This window comes from Gavia stellata, chromosome 7 (genome assembly GCF_030936135.1).
Source record: "Gavia stellata isolate bGavSte3 chromosome 7, bGavSte3.hap2, whole genome shotgun sequence".
Taxonomy (NCBI): Eukaryota; Metazoa; Chordata; class Aves; order Gaviiformes; family Gaviidae; genus Gavia; species Gavia stellata.
The window spans coordinates 40,795,765-40,813,332 of NC_082600.1; the positions used below are offsets into that span (position 1 = coordinate 40,795,765).

The following is a 17,568-nucleotide window of genomic DNA, read 5'->3' on the forward strand; positions in this document are numbered from 1 at the left end:
TGACAGAACATTTCCCAGTCATCCTTTCCCACAAACACAGACAAGAGGTAAGACCTCATCTTCTATCCCCTCCCAAATGCTCTGCCTTTCTTCAAAATCTTCAAAAGGAGCAAAAAACAAATCACACAAACGCCTTCATGGAAGAAAGTTGCAAGAAGCAGTCACCTACCAGAGCGCCCACAGTCTGAGCATGATACAAGTTCCTCAGGCCGGCCACTTTTTTTGTTCATATTGGAGCCTCCGAGGCAGAAGTCACAGTAGTTATTGGGAATGATGACCCCGTCTGGTCCTTTCTGGGCTGCAGTCAGGTTAGAAATCAGATTTACTAAAGAGCATTCCATTTGGACATTTCCCCCTTCTCCTTGATAGGATGTTAGCTCGGTGAGTTTGCAGGCCACTGTCTTCCCAAAATATTGTCAGAACAAAAAGTGAACTGTGTAAGTCACCTCCATTGTAAGTACACGCTGTGTTGTACCTATTTTGCCTGAAATGCACTTCACCGTTTCCTTGCCAGCCAGGCTGGTCCCTCACAAGGACCTGCTGCCAGAGGTCCCTATACAGTTCAGGGACTTCAGAACACACACAGGCATAGAAACAATCCCTAACGCAGAATCAGACCTATGCTGTCAGTGAGTCAAGCCCGGGTTTTCAGACTGCAGTCACAATCGTAAACCCACAAAATACAAATTCAGAAAGGAAAAATATATTCCCCAAAACTCAAAAACCGACAGCAAGGAGATGGGGGGATAGGTACCCTGACTGGTTTTATCTCAAGTAGCTTTTCTGGGGATTACATCTCAAAGTGGCAGGGTGTCCTTAGTAAAGAAGTTGTTGGTTCAAACGCCCATGAACAGTCACAGGCAAAGCCACTTGTGGGTGGTTCCCCCAAGGGTTAAGGTACCTGCAGCAGAGCGCATGTCCCCTGGGCGAGCGGGGAGGGCAGCAGGCCCAGCACCACCCCAGCACCCAGCACAGGTGCAGGGAGTCAGCCCGGGGCAGAGGTCCCAGCCGGCAGAGTTAAAGACTCTTTCAGCCAAGAAAAAAAGGGGGGAAATTACATTCTTATTTTCCAGCTAGGAATAGTTGGAAAGGAGCAGACACACACCGGGACTTAAGCAGAGGAGGAGGCAGGTCCCCTAGAAAGGAGAGAAGGGCAGAGGTCTTCTGCATTCCTATTAGCTGAGCAGAACAGCAATGTGCTTTTTTTCTCGCTCACAACTGCCATTTTTCTCCTCTGTTCTCCAGAGAGGGAAAACTTCTTGTTCCTGCACAGTCTAACTAGGAACTGGGGAAGGGGGGGGGGGAATGGTTGATCTTCATCTTTGTTTCTCCTTTTTTAACTTAAAACTTCCAGTGGTATACCTGGCCTAATCCTACCCTGTGAAGATTTCCACAAACTAGAAGATGAAGACCTTTAAACTGTACCATCTATATTTAATTATCTTTTTAATGCATATTTTGTAACTTGCAGATTTTTAGCAGATGTTTTGACAGCCTTTATTAATGGTCTTTTTGTCCACATCCAAATTTGCCCCAAAGAACAATGACATTCTAAAGGGCTTCTGGTAGCAGTCCAAGACATACACTTAAAATTAAAATTTCCTCTGAGTTCAATCTGCTTTTCTGGTTTGGGTGCATCTAGTTATTCATTTACTTCCAGCTGTTGATTAGCTGAGCTTTTTGGAGATTGGTAACTGAAAGATTGCAGGCAAAGTGACATGAAGAAAAAGATTAAAACCCGTAAGGCTGCAAATACATCAGTATCTTCCTGCATGGTCGCTGAGCCCCTGACAGAGCAATGGGCTTTGCTCTGAAGCGGTCCTGGTCAGCAGATCCCCAGTTCTCCCAAAACCAGAGAGAAGCTCCCAGCATTAGGTTAGCATTTTGCCTGTTCGCAGAAAAGCATTTAATATGTGCATGCAAGATAAGCAAAAAAAGAACAGGAACCAGGTGGAAGCCTAGCGCACCGGCTCATTTTAAGAGCTGTAACAAAATGATCATAAAGTTGCTACTTGTACGTATTTTGTGTATAAAAAGCAGATCTCCCTAGCATTTATTTGTCCCACTACAGCCCCATTCTGAAAAAGTTAAGTAATTACTTCTTTATATTGTGCTGCATCTACAGACGGGCCATATGCAATGCAAACTCAGCAAGCTCAACATTCAGTGGGGTTTTTTTGTTTCATATTACGTTACTTCACTTTTAATCCGAGTTTCTTAAAGTGCCTTACAGATACTAAGATCCTAGTATTAACCCTCGGTGAGGTTAAAAGCCTCTTTTGCCATTTATTCTAACCAAAGTGTTGCTGGGCCCTAATTAAGTCTCATGGCGAGGAGGCAGCATTGCATTTTACAGCTGAAAGACTTGGAGGTAGAGTGATGAACTGGCTTACTCATGAACACACAACAATTCTGTGGTGAGGCCGCAGATAAAAACAAGCATTCAAAGTGCCGGCCACCAGACTTAGGAAAGTGCTCCACTTCTACCACCACTCGGAATGGTATAATTGGTTTAATACTCTGCATATACTGACTTAAATTTTTCCAATGCAACTTATGACCCTAAGATCCACTGACTGTCAAACTGGAAACAGGACAGAGGACCTTGTGAAAATACATGTACTGATCAATTCGTCTGCGGGACAAGTGGAGGATATTCGCTGACTGCGATCAAGCTGAAGGGATTCTCCTAGACTACTGGCAAGGGAATAAGCAAGCGGTTTGATCACCTCCCTTTTCTTTTCTTTTTTCTATTCTTCCTTCTTATTTCCAATTTAATTTAATTTCTAATGTGAGTGCCTATGTGCTCATCTATTGCTCGTCACTCATAACTATGGACCTGGCTCAGTTGAGTGTGATAGGGATGTCAGGCCTGAAAAGTCATGCACAGATGAGAAGTCCCTGAAGTTACATCAATGATATCTTAAATGATGTATCTCTAGAGCCAAATAAGCCAGGCAATGTTACTCTCTTCAACGTTTTTTTTTGTTCTAACAGGTGCAAAAAGTAGAATCAAACCTGACTCAAGCTTATTTTCTTGATCAGTACTGTACAGTGAATTAAGCCCCAGGCTAAATCACAGAAGGTTTGAGAATAAAGAGATTTCCAGACGATAGCAAGCGGAGCTCTTACTTTCAAAGGATTTTTTTGTGTCCATCCTTGGCATTTTTAATTCTATTTTACTGTCGTTCACAAATGATGAGGGAATTCAGAAACAAAGCAAGATAGAACGTGCAATATTCATGAGAAGGGTATCAAGCACCAAAACCCCAAGCCTAATCCCACCCCTTAATCAAAATTATTACAAAAGTAAGTATGGGAATGGATTCGTAAGTGAAAGCAATTAAATTACTAGGGACTAATGTGTAGCTGCTTTTCATATCTGAGACGTAGTAATCAACTAGGTATCCACTTTTTGCACATGTTAATCACGAAGTAGAAGGTGCTAGCTTAAGCCAGATGATAGCTCAGCTAATGAGAAGTAACTCACTGCTAGCTCAATCACTTGGATCAGGTGACTACAGCCAAGGATTTTGTCTAAAATGTCTTTGCCCAGAATCAGAAACCGTTTTAAAGCAAAGCCTTGAAAACCAACCACGGTCTTGTCCTAACTTACTCAAAATTCCTCTGATTTTCTTTTACATTACGAACTGCAGCAACAGATCAAAAGCCCTGAGGAGCTTTGGGGAGTACTGCCTGAGCTGAGGTGTGCTCATAGCAGGTGTATTTAAATCAGTGCCTCTTGCCATTTCAACTTGGTGGCACTTTCTAGTTTCATCAAAGGCCCTGTCTTTATCTACATCTGCCCCAAAATAAATAGAGTATCATATTTTTACAATACTTTAAAAAAATGGATGAAGGAGAGACACAGAAAGATCTGCACAGTTCAAATGATAGTTTCTCTGTACCTGAAAGCTGATTCTTCTGAAGACAGGATGCAGACTGAGAATGAAGTCAATATTTCCAAATAACTTTGGTATGCACTTACTCTGAAATACATCTTTTCTTCTTAGCCTAATCCAGTTAATTTCAAACTATATCAAGCTAAGGAGAATAAAGACCTACTTAAAATATGGTACCATCATTCACAGGATGCAAATAAGTACTGTAAATTAAATAAATTCTGTAGTATATCACACAGTAACTTTGTTCTGTAGACAAAACCTAAAAAGCTAAACAAATTGACTGAGTTTATACATTTCAAATAACTTCTACGCCTTCTTGATTTTGAAGGCAGGGGCTCTAAACAGAGTTCTAACTTCCCTTCTTCCATCCTCAAGTAATGAAAAAACCTAGAAGTTATCTTCCTCATGGTTTCACTTTAATAATAAAAGTAAGCCGCTTCTACGGAAATAACATTAAGAAATTAGGATTTTTCTTTTCTACATCATCACCTGGAGCCACATGACTCAGTAAGAATCTCAGTTTTCTAGCTCTCATGGCTGCAGAGAATATCTTGAATGGAAGGCAAGTTCAGAAGAAGCAACTCTCTTCCCCATTTGTTAATCAGAAAATTCAGAATACAGATATTTTAAATAGCTGTCCTTCAAAATGTGACCCTTAAATACATACAGACAAAACCCCATATAAATAGAACCTTGCAGTTTTTCAGTTTTCTGATTTCTAAGTGAAGTTATTTTGATAATTTGGATCACGATCTTTAAAAACTTGGAGCTGGAACCAGTGCTTAAAAGAAGAACTGGTTTCTCTGTTCCTTGGTACCAAATCACAGTCACATATGTTTCTTCAGCCTGTAGGTAATACAGCATAGTACTTAACCGTGTTTTAAGCTGTGCATCTAGGTTTGGTAGCATTTTATCCCTGTTTTTTATCTTATCTACACTACTGGAGAGGCAGTGGAGAACGAGGAGCAGAGTGCGTGCCTCGCTGTCGGGGTGGGGGGCTGTGCAACGTTTATTTAAACGATTACAGTGAATTGGCTACAGTCGGACATACACGCGCTCCCAAAGGGATTTTTCCTAGCACATTTTGTCCAGCTCTTACCTGTTTCTTCTGGGCTTGATCCAAAACCAATAAAGTCCACTGGAGGTTTTCAATTCAATTTGAAAGGCTTTGAATCAGGCCATTTACTCTGTTTGCAACAAAAATTTGCACAGCACAATAGAGACCACGGGAACCTGCGTGTAGGCCTGAATCAAGTCAATGCACTTTGCAATGGAGGAAAAGGGGTGGATTTGCTTTTTTCTTTCTTTTTTTTTTTTTAAATCTACAAGACTCTTTGTCTGAGACGGGGCCCGGTTTTCCTTCCCGACGCCTCCCTTTTTCTCGCTGTCAAAGCGCAAGACCAACGTTTGGCTGCCTGCGCAGCAAAACGCCAGCCAAGAGCCTGAGGCTGCGGTCGTCAAGCCCCTTGGAGGACTTGATGACATATAATCCCAATCTATAGCCTAAGTGCCCCCATGTGCCTTCGCTCGCCGCCCCCCCTTGCCGCCAGCGCTCATCCCTGGCGGGCCTGGCCGGTCTCCATGGCGAGCGGGGTGCCCAGCCGGGGCTGCCTCTGGCCTTGCCACCTGTTATTGCTTCATCTCTCAAGTGTAAGGAATTGCCGCGCAGCCCCCTTCATTTGCTGCTCAAAATGCATCGGTGGAGGATAGGCAGGCTCGTGCAAGAAATGACGATGTGGTAATTAAATAAAAAAATGGCTTTAAGGAGAAGGGCAAAGAAAAGCAGCACTAGGACTGTGGCTTTTGTTGAAGGAAGAGGAGGGAGATGCCTGGCTGGGCACGCACCCACCTCTGCCCCAGTCATTGCTGGGGTGTAATGAGCAATGGTGGGGGTCAGAGAGGCGGGTTGTGGAGGTGCTTCTGCGCTCAAGGCTAGACCCTGCCCTGGAAGGGAACAATAAAAGAAAAACATATATATAACCCCTGGTGCGGTGAGGAACAGGCCAAGCACAGCTGAAATGCATTCAAGGCTCTTGCTCCCTCATATGTATGCAGCCAGGCAGAGATGTGCACAGTCATTTCTGTGGCCTCCTTGCCAGTGAATTAAGTACAGGGTTTTTTCATTGCAGTTTTCCAGGAAAAAATGTAAATCAAACTGAATGAGAGGAAATGGCCAGTCTCTCTGGGCATGTTTACTCTGTCGTTAACACCAGAGATAAGCATGTTGGCTAACCCCAAACTGGGAAGTGTTGGGGCACTTGATACAGAGACCCTCCAGCAGGCTGTAAGTGCAGCTTAGGTTGGTGGTGACACATCTGCGTCGATGTGGCACAGTGTTCAACCAAATAAGCTCTGAACCTGGGTGTAGCACTGGGAAACGGCTGCTGTTCTGTTCCCAGAGTCAAGCTAATGAGGCTGCAGAGCGCAATGGGCCTCCGCTAGCTCAGGCTCCCCACGCCGCACTCCCCTGCACAGCACGGGCATGCCTTTTGCTGGCAGCCAGAGAAGCAGGCTGTGCTACTGAGAGAGGTGCTGCAAACCACCCACTCAAAGTATTGCCAGTTCTCCCTAGTAACCGGAATTTATCTCCTCTTTGAGTTAGTTGATGCTGTGGGGATAGAAGTAGCTGTTGGCTTTGCACAGTTTTTAGCAACTCTGATAGGTTTGCCTTTCCTACAGCCCCTGCTCACAGAGAGGCATGGCCAAGGAGCACTATGAGCTTACAAGTGCTACAAGAAGGAGGAACATCTGTAGGAGGCAGAGGAAGCCTCTGAATGTGGGGGAAGGAAGAGCATTTGATCATGTCTTTTACAGGAATTGATATGGCCCTTAAGTTGAACAGCTAATGAATGAGCTGGGAGGTGGGCAGTGGAAGGTACAGCTAGGGAAATACAGAATCAACTGACCACATCTTGGAGATTTGGGGAGTCAGCGTTCCTGCACCATAAGGCAACACTTCACACAAGTGTCCGTGCACTGATCTTACAGAGTCTTCTGCAGGAACACCTAAAGCATGGGACAAAATCTCACTGCTCACAATAAATCATTGTAACTGTCCAGTGCTTCATGACAATAAATAGTAGGAGATACAGAATAGGAAGGCAGAAAAAAGAGTCTGACATGTTAACATACAGATTTCCTGATTTTGAGGGGTACCTCTCCTGAGACTTGGCCTCTGGCCACTAAAACGCATCATTCCCATCAGCTCAGGGAACTCAAGGAGGGATTATAGTGCTTAATATACAGCCCCGTCCAGCAGCATCCCTCAGTATTCAGGTAAGACTGGCCAGTGTCCTGACACAGCTCCCTGTGACATGTTGTAAACTTTGGATCTGGAAATTACTCCCTGGAGGAGTGTGGAAAGGCAGAGCACCTAAGTTCAAATTTAGTCAAAACTTTTGGGTTTTACTTGGTTCAAATTCTACATGGAGGAGAAAAAGAGCGAGGAGATAGTGAGAAAGGAAAAAAAATTATAAATACATAAATGATACCATTCTGTCTCAAGAGCTGACATGTTACTGAAGCAACACACGGTTTTCAAAAACTAATTAGTCAAATTGGAAACGTTTTCCCATAAACTACTGAGAAGCACTAGCATTTCAGGTCCTGGCCAGGCAGTATATAAAAAAAACCCCCAAACTACCAAAACCACCCACCCCCCCAACTCCAAACAAAACAAGAAGTCCCCTATAGGTCCCTGTACATAGGAGACAAGTTTTGGATTTTCCACTATTCCAAAACTCTGAACAATTGATCTATTTTTTTCCTCAGCATCCCAAAACACAAGCACGAAAGTCTGAGAAATTTACAGCTGCAAACAGGGTTTGAGTGGAAATCGTTATGCAGTTCCAAACTCTGCAATCACTACTGTTTCTTTAAGTATTCTGACTCTTTTTCCTTATGAAAACAAGCTCTGGAAAAACAAAAAACCAAACAGTTAAAGTAATGAGAAGTCAACTCAAGGTAATGTACATATTTTCACTGAAAAGGCACCTGCTGCAGGGTATCTTGTCGCAAGGTGGGCATCGATGCATCCTTGCATTCAGAAGTAGCTCCCACCATGGCCCCAGCGTGGATCAGCACTGAGGCAGGGAAAAAGTAGGCCTGATGTAGCTTTTCAAATTGATGCTGCTTGTGGAGAGGAACAAACAGCTCGTCTCCAACTGAGGGGCTGACTCCCGTCATTTATTCATGGCCAGCCCCCTGCCTGGATGGAAATAAAAATGTTTCAAAAATGACTGTGTGGGGGAGCTGGAGGACAGCTTGGAGGCACACTGAGGTTAGCACATTAATTTTTTATCTCTGGAGACTGGGTATCCAATTATGCTTAGAGTACACAAACAACTTTGGCTGGTCTCTCCAGTAGAGATTTATCCACATCATAAAATCTGAGATGGAACTGGGCAAAACAGGCTGATGCCACGAAATAACGTACACAGGTGGTTTTGCAGGTCAGATGTGCAAGCTAGCAGAGTGACAGAAGGGCACAGGACTGCGTTCTCATCAACGACATGTATTGCAGGATGGACCAACCTGCACATGGCAGCTAGGCCAGCGACAGTCTGCACAATGTGCTTTATTTAGGATTGTCGTTGGCCAAAGTGCTTGTGGGCACAAGATCTGTTCAGTTGCCTTTTACTGCACAGCTGCCTGTAACCAACATTTCACACAGCAAAATGCCTCTGAAAACTCTTCTCCTTTAAAGGAGAGGAAGTTTTTCTCCACGTAGACACACTATCCTATTCTCCCAGGAATTAAGGAAGAGCATTTATACTAGTACACTCTTTCACACACACATTTCAATAGATAGAAGTCTAATGTAATTCCTATATCAGAAGTGTCTCAAAATTTGTGAGCACCAGCTGCCCTCAGAGCTGGCCTGTACCCATGGAGTGAGATGGAATAAAACAGCAGGTGTTTTGTGGCAGGCTTGGATGCACCCTGGGCTCACAAATCTCACGCTCTCGGTGCCAACATGTGGAGGAAAAGCCAGCAGAAAAAAGGCTGAGAATAGTGTGGGATCATTTCTTTTTATCAGTGGAGTTGGGGAAGGGGGGAGTTGACTTTTTAAGGGTTTTCTATAACTTCCTTATCACAGTTCCATACTCAGGTAAAAAAATCAGAGAATAGGTCAAAAATAAATATTTGTGTAGACAGAGGCAAGACTAGGCACTGAGGAAGGGCTATTTATCTGCATCAAAGGGCTAGATAAGACATACAAACAAAGCAACTACAGTTCAAACAAAGCATAGGCTAAGATGTTTTAGGAAAGGCAAAGGCCAGAGAAGACTGTTGAACTATCTTCCATGTTGCAAAGGGTAATCTATAGGTGACGAAGAAGGACAGGAGAGAGAGATGTAAACAAACAGTCAAGGACAGTGAAATGTGCAAAGGAGGCAAGACTTGGGGATTGGGCCAGTCCCCGTTCTTTGATACACATCTATTCAGTGGTTTCTCAGTTTCAGGTAGGTTCCTCCTATCTACATCTCTCTTCTAGTCCCTGGTTAATTTACTGAACTACACAGTCGGTCTGTGCATGAGGAGAAGAGTAAAGATAAAGGGGACTGGGTGTGCAGAAAGACAAGAGGCCATCAGATCTTGAGCTGGCACCAGCCAGGGCATCAATAGCTGAATCCTGCAGAAAGCCTGCTCCAGAAAGCTCCCTCCTGCATCAGCACGGCTGCTGTTGTCACAGGTACTGCAAGGAGGGGAGGCTGCAGAGGAGACGCGGGTACAAAGGAAGGAAGTTCATACTGCAGCTGCCTGCCTGAACTTTGCTGACCCAGTGCTCACCTCCCACAGTACAGCAGATTCCAAATGGCTGGTTTGAATTTGCCTTGCCTTTTCTAAATCAGGCTGCTCATATCTCTCTGACACATTGCTAAGCAAAAAACCAGACCCTGCTCTATACCATATCTCTGGTTCTCCTGTTCAGTAGGTTGCGGATTAGCTGTTTGGATTAACATCCCCTCCGCTTTCCCTCCCTCCCTCCCCCCCCGCCCCCCAAGCCCATGCAGAGAGGATTCCTGAAGCCCAAGCCCTGCGACACTGCAGACCTGTCAAATCTAATTCATAACACATGCCTAGCAGTTCTTAGGGGAGAGGAAGGATCTGATGCCCTGGCTCCCCACCATCCCCCTGCACAAAGGGACCATTTAATGACTGCACATTAGCAATGTGGACAATTAGCATTCACATGGAAGATAAATGGCAGCATAAATTAAATATAGCCAAGTGAAAGAGCAAAGATGCAAGATCTGAGATCAAGCTGTAAACAAATAAACAGGCTAAAAGGAACAAACAGCCACTGCGACAGCTAAGCCATTTGGGAGAGTTACCTTCTGGCATCTGGGACTTTCCCCAGGGGTGATCTTCACATTTGCATGGCTGTTGCCCATACCTCACTGGCTACCGACTGGTTGTTAAGCAGATTCTTTCTGCTCAGGAATCTGGATCTCAGAGTGGTTTACCTCGCTGGCCCTAAAATTCTACCTGCATGGGGATCTGTGCATCAGCAACTTCTCTCCGCCACGTGCATCGCACAGGAGCTCTGGGGGAGCACAAGCCCAAGCAGCTCCCCCTGTACCCTTTCCCATAGCACACCTTTCTTCCCATGGGCGAAGGCCAGCTGCTGCTAACCTTTCCACAGCTTTTCTAGATCCTCTTCTTGCTAACTTCTATCATTTCCTAAGCACCAGAAACATAAGGACTGAGACTGTCCTTGGTCTCTGTCATAAGTTGAAGGGTAGGGGACATTATCCTTCTCTGTTTGGGCATTTGTGCAAGGCCATTATCAGTATTAATTCAATACAGATTTGCAATATGCCCCTCATATATGCAACTATTACTGACTACTGCAGACACAGGGAAAAAAAAAACAACAGAGATGATGTAAATGCTAAGTAAACAAAAGCTACTGGCTGAACGCTTGACATTCTCCAGCCTGCCCAAGCAGTCACTCTTAGTGCATTGACAGCTCAAGTTTATCAACAGCTGGAGGAGTCAAAATTACTTTTGCTGTGAACCTACAAAACATGTGAATAACTAAAAGGTAGAGCATAAAAGTGACAGAAACATAGGGACTGCCAAATGGGATCACACTAAACGGCCCTTCAAGCTCAGGCAGTGGCTAGTAGCAGATGCTTTGGAGGAAGGAAACCCCCTCCCACACCTCCCTGGGGACAATTATCAATTATCCTGCTTAGAAAGGAAATGTTTTCCTACTTCCATATTTCTTCCAGTTCTTCTTAATGTATTAGAAAGTGTTTGCCTGGATATTTTTCCCCATAAGCATTTTATTGCTTTATCCACATGGTTCATTACTTTGAACTAAAATGACACAGTTCACATGGTGATCTGAAAAGACTTTTTAAAAGTGAACAAAGGCATCTACACAAACCCCAAGGTGAAAGCAACCATCACATAGTATTGCACACTGGAAAACTGAAAAACAGGGGCTTAGAGACTTGCAAAAATCAGTAATAAAACACAGGCTCCTTGACTCCCAGTTCTGCGCCTAAGAAGCAGCGGAAGGACAGTCAATTGGGGCCACACGGACCACTAAGATTTCTTTGAGCCCTGTACCAGTGTGGGGAATCTAGGCACGTAATTCTTCTTTCTTCTCATGTTCCAGCTCTCCTCCTTGCAGATGAGTACTGATGCTTTTTCATAGATTTTCCAAAACTGTAACTAAGAAGTGGCTTTTAGTAAAGTTGAGGCTAAACCGTTTGGGGAGGAGATGCAGGGATAAGGGGGGCAGGTGCTGTGAATTTCATACCTTAAAAACTGAGACATAGATAAATGTCTCTTATTCAAAGGCAAAACAAAGAGAGCCCCCTCAAACAAGATGTGTATTTCCTTGACATCCCTGCTAACAGCCACTGGGAGACTGCTTGATGATGGGCGGGTTGGGCATCTCTTCTTTTCCCCCCTCTCCTTGCTACCTCCTCCCCACAGGAGCAGTAATGGAAAAGTGACTTGCTGCAGAGATAATGCTGGGTTTGAAATGAATTCCTGACTAGCTGAGCCAGCACCCGTGTGAGCTGTGGCTGATTAGCTCCAAGCATCTAGGTCCCAATCACTCACAACGGAGCCAGGCAATCACGCCAGCCTCCGCAAGGAAAAGACAGCGTGGAGGCAACATCCCTGAAAACGATCTCAAAGGCAAAGGGAAAATACTACTCACGTTTGTGGTTTTCGTTTCTGTGGACGGGGGAAGAGCGGGTCTCTTGCTCACGGGCTTCATCACCCTCTTCGCTGGCGAGGTGGGTGTGAGCATAGTGGTAGCTCAGCCCAGGCCTGTTCTTGTAACGTTTGCCACAGACTGGGAGGAAAGGAGATATGAGGGAGGGGAAGAGAGAATGGAAACATCAGTGTGATCTGCAACAATGGCAGCAACCTCTTAAATAACGCCCCTTTCTTCCCCGAGAGCAGCACCACACACTCCACGCGCCTGCCCGAAACTCTTCCAATCGTTGCTGGTGAAAGGCAACAGAAGGGCAGCCCTGCAGCCGGTCGTCCCCACAAAAGCTTTCATCCCACCATGCTGCCAGCAGTCCTTCCTACGGGCCTAGGCAAATGCACATTCAGTTTCTGCAGCTCATACAGCCCTAATCCTCTCTGCTGAGATTACTAACAAGATTGCACATAAAATTAAATGAAATGCCAGTTCCGATGTTGGTACTGCACAATGCACAGCAGTGGGAACTGGACTGCGAAGAAAGGGCATTATTTTCTTCATTACTGATCTCTGAGAAAAGGAAACAGTATTACTTAAAAAAAAAAAATAAAAGCTTTCTGTAAAAGGGTAATAAATAGCTTTATTCTCAGATGCCCAGTCAAGACAAGGAGATGGAAATCATCCACAGTTTCTTGCTAGAAGAACATTTAGTAGTGATAATTCTTTGTCCAGGTAGATTTCATATTCAGCATCCCAATAAATAATACAATGTGTGACAGAGAATGCTCCTTCTGAACTTTTGTTTATTTTAGGACTAAGTCAACAGATATTAAGAACAGGATCAAACAATTCAGAGTGATGAAAGTTCTAGATTTTCACAGGGAGCTCACCACAAGGACAAGCTTCATCCTAAGATTCATTACATACAAATTGAGCTTCTATAAAGTTTTTAATTCATGTTATTGTCTCTAAAAGTTATCTCTTTTCATCTTCAAAGCAGTCTCTGAACACCCATTTTCTTTTATACAGCTATTTCGTCTACCAAATACAATTATTGCCATTTTAAAAGATTAGGAAACAAAGGCAAAGAAGCTTAGTGCCCTTCCTGCAAATTTTTACTCCCAGCCACATTTTCAGTCACTTTATCAGCTTTGCTAACCACAAGGATTTCACACAGGAATAAATGTCATGCCCAGTAGTCTGTCCTCCATAGCTTGCTTAGGAAAGTGAAGGAAGTGGTGCCAGAAGAGAAAACAGGACCCAGCAGTGTCTATTTATCTGTCTGCTTTTTAGACCGCTTGAAAAAATCTCCAAGGGGGAAGTCACCATCCGCTCCTAAAAACTTCACTCAGCCCCGATACTGAAAATGTATCCTGCAACGCGTATAGATACTTACTTCCCATCTCCCAGACACTTGAGTCTGGGAATGTCATAAGGCTCCATAAACAAAAAAAAAAAAATCAAACAAAGACCCATCCCAATTATTCATTTACATCTAAGTAAAACTTCCATTATTATACTTTTCTGCTACTACTCACAAAAAGCCAGCTGATGGACCACATTCTGGAACAGATGATAGAAAATTGTAAATCAAAGCCTAGCATGATAACGTATTTCATTCTCCATCTCTTCTAGCTGATTTGCAAACTCCCTCAAAGAAAATACGTTGCCTTATTAGAAACGTGTAAAACAACATCATGATATAAATGAGTCATCTGGAATTTTAGATACTTTTATCCATTTTTCTCCATTCTGCAAGATGATGATCATACAGTCATCATAACATGACAAAAGCTTTTTCCAAATGTAATGCCCTTGATTTAGAAATGAGAATTCCTGCAGGAGGGAGTGGGGAAAACTGGGGAGAAATAAAATGCCCAGATACATATGCACATCCATTCTTTGAAGCATCTGCCCTCATTTCATATGTAAACCTAACTCTATTGGCAGACATTTTGAACAACTAGACTGCTCTTAGATGCATGCTCTCCACAAAACATCAGTTTGGTCTCCCTTCTTCTAGTACCATCTGTGTATTCTTCCAATGCATTCTGGAGAGGGAAACTCCTCCTCTGTGGTCCTACAGGTCAAAGGACAAGCAGTGGAACAGATGCTGGCAGGGATTCACATCCACAGTTCTGTATGACTTTGTCTCCACTTTTTGAATATTGGAAAAAGTGTAACACAAAAGTAATCATCAAACTGGAGACAGCTACAGAATGCTCACTGTTTAAATTATTTCAGATAGATAACCCCCTCTAATTACACAAATGTTACGGCATTTCTTAGAATGGAGAGATTTACATTTCCAGCAGATTATTTGAGTATCATACTAAGTATCCTACTTTATCTCCCTTACTTGTGTGCGTTTGCAGATGAAAGTTAAAAAATAATTATTCTGCTATGAATTACTGATACTGCTCAAAAACTTCTGTCTACTTAAATTATTTGCAGAGCACTGTCAGCTGATCAGTGCTGTACTGACAAAGGAGGAGGCACTTGGAGTTAAAAGCTGCATGATATTTACTATCCAACCATATCTTGCTCTTATATAGCTTGATTCTGCGTTACTGCTAACCTAGCTGCAAAATCAGATAACCTCTAAAACCCAGTCCCATTTACCTACTTGAGGGAGTTTTAAATTTCAAACCAAAAATATTTAAAAAAATTCTACCAGACTTTATTTCATTCAGCTCTACCTGAAAACTTACCCACAATTCTAGCTCTACAGTTGTTACCTTACAAAAGCACCACGCCCTTGAATATAGGTCTCATGCATCTTTCTCCCTCAATGCACAAAAGGAAACATGAATTCCCTGCAGGAAGTCGCAAGGCTGTGGCCTGGCCTCCATTCCCTACAGGATCCTTCAGGGATTTTAGCTGCAGAGTTTAAGACGGCATAGGAAATCAGATGGGTCTGCAGACTTGCCCTTCTCCAGCAAAAACGTATCAGCTCACCAGGAAAAAACCAGCAAGTATTGATATAAGCTGAGGCAGTAGTAATTCTGCAGCTGAACCCTTCCCACTGCCAAAACTTGTTCAGATGGCCTTCAAGGGTGGCAGCAAGCTGAGACATGCCTAGGTAAAAAGGAATTTGTAGGGCTTTCTTTTTTTTTTTTACCAGAACTGACGCAAAGGAGTTCTGTTTACACAGTCCCAGCAGATCCTTTGTAGGACCAAAGATGTGCAGCTTCCAGCAGCTTTTTTTCTTGGTGACTAGACTTTTCCACTTTTCAAACTCATCTTCTGTCATGGAAAAAGTCCAAAGTGATGCCATGACTTAAAACTGCAGAGATTTCCTATTCCCCAAGCAAATTAGGCTTTTGCAGGGGAAAAAGGGTATCATGATATTAGTCAGGCAAAAGAACCATTGCCTTCAGTGAGACTTTGCTAGAATAAAAGCTAAGTCAGAACTTCATGGTTTCTCCAACAGACAGAATCTTCCTGAATTCACCCTAATCTCTTATCTTCCAGATAGAGCACATTTTATTAATCTACCATATCACTGTGCTAAGAAGTAGTTTCTATAAAAGGGTCATCATTAATAAACACTTAGCTCTTATATAACTCTTCCCACTGCAAGACTGGCTTTTCAAACATTAATTAATCTTCCTCCACATTCCTGAGTGGGAAATACTATTCTCATTTCACTTCTGAAAAAGGAGAACCACAGAGGGGTTAAGTGACTTGCCCACAAGGTGATCTTTTGTCATTACCAGGATTGGAATTTGTGAGTTCCAACAACCAGACCGGTGCTCACATCTTTTGTCATTACAAGGATTGGAATTTGTGAGTTCCAACAACCAGACCGGTGCTCACATCACATCTTTCTCATTCTCCAAGCTGACAAAAGCATAATGAGAACTGGTTCCCCCAGTCTAAAATGTACACTGGTGATTACGTTCTTAACACTATGCAGCTCACACAAAGCAAGTGAGAGTGTGCCTTTCATAAACTTTGCTGGCTGGCCTTGTCTTTCTTTCAGCAGCTTGGACTTTTTTTTATCTTTAATTTTCCTTGCTGGATAGGCTCATCATCCTTGCATGTGGTAGATTTCATCCTGAATCTCAGCACTGAGGAGTTGACTTGCTCTTTAATTAGGTAGCTGAGCCCAATGAAAACAGCAGGAGTTTGTAGAACGTAACCCACTCCAATTCCTCCTGCATTCAAAGGACATATTTTGCTATAACCTGATGTGAATGCTGTCGTAGGAACAAGCTGGGTAAGTAAGCAGTAATACACCAGTGCAGATCAAACACCACAAATGGGGAAGACAGGGAGATTTTATTAGGCCACCATACACTCTCCTATGATGAACCTTACTTTCCTTCCAATTTGAAGACTGAAACGAAGACATTACACAACTATGCTATGGGGGGAAAAAACATAATTTGCAGGCAGTTTAATCACAAGCATTGAGTGTTTCATAAAAGAGAGCTCTGTTCTAAGTTCTGGCCTGTGACAGCCTCCAACTCTTTGGATAAGCATATTCTCACTCAGTTTATGTTTCTCAATGAGTAAAATTAATATAAAATACTTCCCCTGCTTTAAAAGGGGTTTTGAAATCTATGACTTAAAAGACTTCCTCATCAAATATTTAATGGCTGTGTTGCTGTCATTTTGAAATTGTTACACATTTGGTCCTTGGCAGGCTGTGAGCTATGTTCCAGCCAGCTCTCCACATATATTTTGCACAATCTGTCACCAGTACAAGACAGAAGGAAACAATCCATGTTTTCAGTGGAAACAGGAAATTGGGGAAGTACATGCTTTTTTTTTTTTTTTTTTGTCACTGAATCTTGCCCCCCTCGTTGCCTTTCTTTGCTTTTCTCCTTTGCCTCCTGTTCTTTCTTCTCAGCTGGACTCTGTCAAATGCTAAATCTTAAGTTAACTGCTGGCAGGCAGTCATTCCTCAAAGTTATCTTCCTGTCCCACCATTCGCTCCACTCCAAAAAAACATTCCATGTTTTACACTGGTTTGGTAATATAATCTCCCCCATTACAGTTATGTCCACATTCTGGCACATCTAGAGATCCCAAATGCTAACAGTGTATTTTGACCTCCAGTGATGGAAAGGCCCTACGTTTGTCCCTCTTTGATCAGTACTGTCACGCTATACACTTCTAGTATTAGAGCAGCTATTTAGTAACTCATTTCATAGGGGATTTTCTGTAGGTAGTAAATAGTCCTTGTTTCAGTGCCCCCAGGGGAAAGTCCCAGAATCTACCTCCTGTACTAAGATCACAGGAACACTGAACTCCAGTGCAAAACATGCACAGGTCAACAATATATATGTCCACATTTCAATAAATGAACTGCTAGCAGAGGCACAGGAGAAAACAGGTAGCCTATATGAGTAGAAAACGTTTAGCTATCAGAGTCAACTCTGTTCCCCTCTTACCATGTGCTCTACGCCAGACCTGTGTTACTCAATAGTGTAAAAAAAAAAAAAAAAAAGTGTCCTTGCCTCTCTAATCTTCTCT

At 43.1% G+C, this 17,568-nt stretch overlaps 1 protein-coding gene across 4 annotated transcripts in view; it reads right to left on the reverse strand.

Moving 5' to 3' along the window:
• The window catches only part of DPF3 (double PHD fingers 3), a 161,876-nt gene that overhangs the window by 30,000 nt on the left and 114,308 nt on the right, over positions 1–17,568 (reverse strand). For all 4 annotated transcript variants that reach the window (XM_059819179.1, XM_059819178.1, XM_059819182.1 and 1 more), the window contains 2 exons: positions 12,091–12,228; positions 170–298 (listed from right to left, as the gene is read on the reverse strand). In XM_059819179.1, the coding sequence (XP_059675162.1) occupies positions 170–298; positions 12,091–12,228 (267 nt within the window). The remainder of the gene's footprint in view (positions 1–169; positions 299–12,090; positions 12,229–17,568) is intronic.